This window comes from Pocillopora verrucosa, chromosome 1 (assembly GCF_036669915.1).
Source record: "Pocillopora verrucosa isolate sample1 chromosome 1, ASM3666991v2, whole genome shotgun sequence".
Taxonomy (NCBI): Eukaryota; Metazoa; Cnidaria; class Anthozoa; order Scleractinia; family Pocilloporidae; genus Pocillopora; species Pocillopora verrucosa.
The window spans coordinates 2517953-2525300 of record NC_089312.1 but is presented as its reverse complement, the minus strand read 5'-3'; the positions used below and the strand labels follow the sequence as shown (position 1 = coordinate 2525300).

The 7348-nt window shown below is 41.9% G+C and overlaps 1 protein-coding gene across 1 annotated transcript; it reads right to left on the bottom strand.

Annotated features, from left to right (window-relative positions):
• Positions 1 to 851: 851 nt before the first annotated feature.
• Positions 852 to 7348, bottom strand: LOC131775076 (tetratricopeptide repeat protein 28-like). Its single transcript, XM_066159216.1, has 4 exons — positions 6697 to 7348; positions 6157 to 6402; positions 2598 to 5322; positions 852 to 2099 (listed from the first exon to the last, which is right to left on the bottom strand). Exons 1-4 carry the CDS (start codon positions 7346 to 7348, stop codon positions 2042 to 2044), a joined length of 3681 nt encoding a protein of 1226 aa, XP_066015313.1. The 3' UTR covers positions 852 to 2041.

Genomic DNA, 7348 nt, shown 5'->3' with positions numbered 1-7348 from the left:
TTGCGACATCCGAGGCTAGCATTTGATTGGCTATCTGCGAGTTTCTTTGATTATTGACCAATCGGAATGTCTGGTTTGTTACTTCTTTGCACTGAATTAACCCTGAAAACTGCATTTATCTTAACCAATCCACACTGAGTAATTTTTTCATGTACATTATTAGGAACAGTAATGAGCCACGATCTTGAAGTTGGGGCAAAATAGAGGAACTAAAAAATTCTCCCATAATCAAGTTGTATGGATCGAAGAAAGTGGTTAATAAAAATAAATTTTCTCTCTCTCCCTCTCTCTCTCCCCCCTCTCCCTCCCTCACCCCCCTCTCTCCCTCTCTCTCCCCCCTCTCTCCCCCCTCTCTCTCTCCCCCTCTCTCTCCCCCCTCTCTCTCCCCCCTCTCCCTCTCCTCTCTCTCCCCCCTTCTCTCTCCCCCTTCTCTCTCCCCCCTCTCTCTCTCTCCCCTCTCTCCCCCCCTCTCTCTCCCTCCTCTTTCCCCCCTCTCTCTTCCCCTTCTCTCCCCCCCCCTCTCTCCCCCTTCTCTCTCCCCCTCTCTCTCCCCCTCTCTCTTAAGGTAAAGTAAGTTTATTTTTGTTTCTAATTAGACCACATAGACAATAGACCACGAAATAACTACGTGTGAGTTTATTTCAGACAAATAGGAATTTTTTTCCCCTGTCTTTTAACTAAACTAATGCGTTATTTTCGTTCTATTTGAGCTTAAGGCTCTTTTTCTTCAACAAAAATGAAAAGTTACACAGTGTCCCACCTCAACTCACCCAGCCAAAAAAATAACTCTTGCATGCATCGCATGCCTATGATTTTACTGTTTGTTCAGTCCACTGTTTCTTCTTTTAACTTTGTTTGTTGCGATTATATTGAGAACTTTTTTTTTTCACTGTTCTGTTTGGTAGTTTTGTTCAGTTTATCTTGCGCATGGCTCGTTCTCTCCTCCGATTAAATATTTCATTTAAATCTTGCACGATGCTTTCCTCGTCTCTGTTTGATTTCCAAGTTAATATCTACATCACTGTTTGTTTTAACTTAAATTTGTTTCCTATTGTAGAATCTAGCCCTCTGTTCTTTTCCTTAACCCTTTAACTCCCATGAGTGACCAAGACAGAATTTCTTCTTACAATATCAACACGGAATCAAGCAGACAAGTGAGGAGAATAAAGAAAAAAACTCAATTAGGGAACTACGGGCTGATCCAAGACCAAATTCTCCAAATTGAAATCATACGTGTTTTATAGCAGACAATAGGGAGAATTTCTAACGAGATCATGGGAGTTAAAGGGTTAATTCCGGCTGATTGTCAAGTTCATATCCTGCGAACTGTTCGCACTCTTCTGTTTGACGTTAGTATCTCGCGCAATGTTTTCTCCTAATTTTATCTCAATAATTCGCTCACCGTTTCTCTTCTTCTCTATTTGTTAAAACTTTTCTTTTAGTATGTTACACTCTGTTTGTTTCCTTCTCCACTTAACTTTTTGATTAATATGTAGCGCCCTGTTCACAACACTGTTTGATTTTTGCGGTAATTCTCAAGCATTTTTCTCTTCTCTGTCTGATTTTTACATAATTACCTTCTCTCTTTTTTATCATGTCTTCAGTATCTCGGCACTTTTTGTTCCCTCTTCTGTTAGTTTATTATTATGTCCTGCACCTGTGAACAGTCTTAATCACTCTTCGATGATCACGTACGCGTGCAGCGGGAGAATTGAAAACAGAATCGTAATGATTTAAATCAAGGATTAATTTTGAGTTTTGACGAAGCTTTGCTAACATTCTGTCATTTTTATACATTGAGCTAATATCCTGCATTCAGTTTTCCCATCCCAATTTATTGTAGTTCCCTATTGATTGTATACTTAATAGATCAAACGACTTAATTGCAGGTTTCGTCGTCGCTGCCTTTTGATTAAGCCCTTTCTACAAAAGCACGCAAAATCTACTACTTGACTAAATAAAAAAATTAAAAATGTCTTCGCAAAGTAATACCAGTGTCCATTGAACGACAACGTTTAGGAAGAAGAATCTTTGTGCAGGATCAGTAGTCACTCTGTTTCTTCTCCGCCTCGTTGATGTCCTCCTCGAGTTCTTCTTTCCTGAAAAAAAAAACATAAATTGTTCACTATTTCAGCTTTAAAGTTAACGGAACAGATTTCTAATTAAATAAATTACTTTCTTCTTCGATGCCATTGGCTATGATTACCCAAACTTGTCGAACATACCATGTTTGATACGAAAGTGACTTTAAGATTGTCAGTTTATTGTAATTTTTGTTGATTTTTTAGAGGTAAAGTTAAATTTTTCAGCTTTTCAAGTTACCTTCATCGTCATGGCTTCTATTATCGCATCGACCATGAGTAATTATTTCTGAGTATATTGCAAACAAATGAAACGCTCATTCAATGCAAATTTTAGAGAGCCTTCAGTGAAAATATTCCGGCTCCGAGCGCTAGATAAAATCAAGTTCTTTTTCTTGGCATTTTATGGATGAAAGACAAAGAAAAACAAAAAAATTAGAACAACTGAGTGAACTGAACAAGTTAAGTGTGCTAATCGGTGTATCGTAGAAAATTGCTCATTATAATCCGACTTACCCTTTTTTCGTAAAATCAAATGTCACGTTATCCCCCATCAACACAAACGGAGCCCATTGGGAAGGTTTGGAAAATCTATTGCTTCTCAACCATTGAACAGCCTGGTGAAGAGATTCACTAGCACTTTCTCCACGCACAAGGTGTTTATAAAATTGTTTCATGAGCTTCGCCGTTGCTTTGTCTTCTATAGCCCACGATGCTACCAACACTGAACGTGCACCAGATGCTAAGAATGCCCGAGCGATTCCGATAACTCCTTCTTTTTTAACCAATCCACGCCCACTGTGACAGCAGCTGAGTACTACCAGTTTAGCTCGCACTTGAACTCCTTCAATGTCGGATACTTTCAGGAGGTAGTCTTCCTCTTGTGGAGTACTGTTAGTAGTACATTTAGGAGAGAGGGCAATCTCTCCTCTTGCGGCATTTCCATGTGCGGCAAGATGTATCAGACTCACTGAAGGTATTGCTTGAAGAACCGCCTGCTTTGTTGCGCGACTTCCCAATAAAGGCTGAACACCCAGTAGTTGACCAACAATCTCTGCTTCCTTACTTGCACAGAACAATGGTGTAATGTCAATGAGACGTCCATTGTATTGTACTTTGCCAACCGTAGGATCACCCACGACCAGTCCGCCAGTTTGACTGTGATAGTCTGCTGGACATTCTTGAATGAGCCGGAGAGTTGTCAGTGAAGGGACGATGCGTATTCTGCACTTCTCCGATAAATACTTTCCGGCTTGTTCATCACGCAAGGCAGCAAATGGGACTCGGTACGAAAAACTATCCGGTACAATAATGATTTCGGGCTCTGTGAGTAAATCATCCACAGGTGCGACGATCCATTCGTAGCACAAATGATGGCTTCTTCCGGTATCTTTGGTTTCGTCACCTCGCAAATTTGCCTGGCTCTCTTCGTGAAGAGATGTCGTCACGTTATCATCCAACGATCGGTCTTCGCAGTTCGCTGTGGGTAAAACACCAAAGCATTCGGCGCTCTTTTTGAAAACTCCTTCCACTTCGCAAACTCGCTCAGCAATAAGAGTGTCTATTTTCACTTCGTCTGTTTCCCGAAAGAAAATGTCTCCATTTGCTTTCAATACCCAGAGAAGAACTCGCCGATCTTCATACGAAATGTACAAAAAAACACAGTTACTTTCTCTTCTCGCGATGTTTTCAATCCCGAACCATGATCGTGGATCAGCTGAGATGTGGCTTGCAGCGGAGTACTTGTCTGCCATGAATTCTGCGAGGACTCTTGCTCGTCCCAGCTCCTCAACATAGAGAGCATCTCGAAATTTTCCGGTACCGCAAAGGAGGCGAGTGAGTAACTCGAAGGGAAAAGTACCGCATTTCTCTAACAGAGAAATTTCAAATCCACTGTTTCCTTTCTGAAGAGTTCTGATTTGTTCATATTTTTCAATACATTGAAGAAGATATTCTATTGCTTCCACAACCTCTAACTGCGATAACTTTAACACTGTAATACAGAGAAGGCTTTCAAACTCAGTCGATTTGTGTCCAATTTCGCTGCTTATGGAACAAGCTTTCTGTAAATAATATGCTGCTTTATCATATTCACCAAACGATAGGGATACACGTCCAACGCCTACGGATACTTCTGCTTCGCACTTTCTATTACCACATTCTCTGCTGATTGTAAGCGCCTTCTCACAATGTTCTTTTGCCTTCTGACTGTCATTTACAGAATTATAGACATGTGCCAAACAAACAATAGCCTTGGCTTCCAGTTCTCTGTCACCAATTGCAATACTGACGTCGACTGCTTTGTCCAAATGTTCTTTAGCTTGCCGATTTTTTTCAAGATTGCGGTACGCCATTCCAAGATTTAAGTATGCCGAACCTTCTCCTCTTCTGTCGCCAATTTCTATCGCAATGGCAAGTGCTTTCTCGTAATATTCTTTAGCATTCTGATATTCGCCAAGGAAATCAAACACTTTTCCGAGGTTCCCGTATGTTGTTCCTTCTCCTGCTCTGTCGCCAATTTCCATCGCGATGGCAAGTGCTTTCTCGTGATATTCTTTAGCATTCTGATATTCGCAAAGGGAATAAAACACACATCCGAGGCTCGCGTATGTTGCTCCTTCTCCTCCTCTGTCGCCAATTTCTATCCTGATGGCAAGTGCTTTCTTGTGATATTCTTTAGCATTCTGATATTCGCCAAGGGAATGAAACACTTTTCCGAGGTTTCCGTATGTTGTTCCTTCTTCTCCTTTGTCGCCAATTTCTATCGCGATGGCAAGTGCTTTCTCGTAATATTCTTTAGCATTCTGACATTCGCCAAGGAAATGAAACACACTTCCGAGGTTCCCGTATGTTCTTCCTTCTACTCCTTTGTCGCCAATTTCTATCGCGATGGCAAGTGCTTTCTCGTGATATTCTTTAGCATTCTGATATTGGCAAAGGGAATAAAACACACATCCGAGGCTCGCGTATGTTGCTCCTTCTCCTCCTCTGTCGCCAATTTCTATCCTGATGGCAAGTGCTTTCTTGTGATATTCTTTAGCATTCTGATATTCGCCAAGGGAATGAAACACTTTTCCGAGGTTTCCGTATGTTGTTCCTTCTCCTCCTCTGTCGCCAATTTCTATCCTGATGGCAAGTGCTTTCTCGTAATATTCTTTAGCATTCTGACATTCGCCAAGGAAATGAAACACACTTCCGAGGTTCCCGTATGTTCTTCCTTCTACTCCTTTGTCGCCAATTTCTATCGCGATGGCAAGTGCTTTCTCGTGATATTCTTTAGCATTCTGATATTCGCCAAGGGAATGAAACACAATTCCGAGGTTCCCGTATGTTGTTCCTTCTACTCCTTTGTCGCCAATTTCTATCGCGATGGCAAGTGCTTTCTCGTAATATTCTTTGGCATTCTGATATTCGCAAAGGGAATAAAACACACATCCGAGGTTCCTGTATGTTGTTCCTTCTCCTCCTCTGTCGCCAATTTCTATCGCGATGGCAAGTGCTTTCTCGTAATATTCTTTGGCATTCTGATATTCGCAAAGGGAATAAAACACACTTCCGAGGTTCCCGTATGTTGTTCCTTCCACGTTTCTGTCGCCAATTTCTATCGCGATGGCAAGTCCTTTCTCGAGATATTCTTTAGCATTCTGATATTCGCATAGGGAAGAAAACAAACTTCCGAGGTTCCCGTATCTTGTTGCTTCTCCTCCTCTGTCGCCAATTTCTATCGCGATGGCAAGTGCTTTCTCGTGATGTTCTTTAGCATTCTGATATTCGCCAAGGGAGCGAAACACATTTCCGAGCTTCCCGTATGTTGTTCCTTCTCCTCTTCTGTCGCCAATTTCTATCGCGATGGCAAGAGCTTTCTCGTGATATTCTTTAGCATTCTGATATTCGCCAATGGAATTAAACACACTTCCGAGGTTCCCGTATGTTGTTCCTTCTCCTCCTCTGTCGCCAGTTTCTATCGTGATGGCAAGTGCTTTCTCGTGATATTCTTTAGCATTCTGATATTCGCCAAGGGAATGAAACACATTTCCGAGGTTCCCGTATGTTGTTCCTTCTCCTCCTCTGTCGCCAATTTCTATCGCGATGGCAAGTGCTTTCTCGTGATGTTCTTTAGCATTCTGATATTCGCCAAGGGAACCAAACACACATCCGAGGTTCCTGTATGTTGTTCCTTCTCCTCTTCTGTCGCCAATTTCTATCGCGATGGCAAGAGCTTTCTCGTGATATTCTTTAGCATTCTGATATTCGCCAATGGAATTAAACACACTTCCGAGGTTCCCGTATGTTGTTCCTTCTCCTCCTCTGTCGCCAGTTTCTATCGTGATGGCAAGTGCTTTCTCGTAATATTCTTTAGCATTCTGACATTCGCCAAGGGAATGAAACACACTTCCGAGGTTCCCGTATGTTGTTCCTTCTACTCCTTTGTCGCCAATTTCTATCGCGATGGCAAGTGCTTTTTCGTGATATTCTTTAGCATTCTGATATTCGCCAAGGGAATGAAACACATTTCCGAGGTTCCCGTATGTTGCTCCTTCTCCTCCTCTGTCGCCAATTTCTATCGCGATGGCAAGTGCTCTCTCGTGATATTCTTTAGCATTCTGATATTCGCCAAGGGAATGAAACACTTTTCCGAGGTTCCCGTATGTTGTTCCTTCCACGTTTCTGTCGCCAATTTCTATCCCGATGGCAAGAGCTTTCTCGAGATATTCTTTAGCATTCTGATATTCGCCAAGGGAATGAAACACTATTCCGAGGCTCCCATATGTTGTTCCTTCTAGTCGTCTGTCGCCAATTTCTATCGCGATGGCAAGTGCTTTCTCGCGATATTCTTTAGCCTTCTGATATTTACTGAGGCTAGCAGAGACACTTCCAAGTCTCCCATGAGCCAGTGCTTCTTCTCTTTTGTGACCAATTGTTTTCATGATGGTGAGTGCGCATTTAAAGAGTTGCTTTGCCTCTATAAACCGGCTTTGTGATATATATATGTCTCCCACTTCCATGATTAGACTCCAAGCATGATTAAATGTGTCGAGAAGTTTGGTGGCATGTCTTCCCGCATCTGTGTAACCAGAGATGGCGTAGTACGTATTGAATAGTACATCGCAGATATCAAGGTGACTACCAGAGTCAAGGTTTTGAAGTAGAATTACACATTCCTTACATAACTCAATCGCTTGTAGGCCACGATCAGTGTTCAGAAGAAATATGACGACATTTAAACCTATCTGGACTGATTTTAGGATTTCTGCAGCGTCACTCAT

What these genes read in the sequence shown, in the direction of transcription:
- LOC131775076 (XM_066159216.1), bottom strand. Translation starts at nt 7,348, where the DNA reads ATGAGTGACGCTGCAGAAATCCTAAAATCAGTCCAGATAGGTTTAAAT. An exon ending in AAAAGTGTTTCATTCCCTTG is followed by an intron (nt 6,403 to 6,696) that starts GCGAATATCAGA and finishes CCATCACGATAG; the next exon opens with AAACTGGCGACAGAGGAGGA. An exon ending in TGCCATCGCGATAGAAATTG is followed by an intron (nt 5,323 to 6,156) that starts GCGACAGAGGAG and finishes CCATCGCGATAG; the next exon opens with AAATTGGCGACAAAGGAGTA.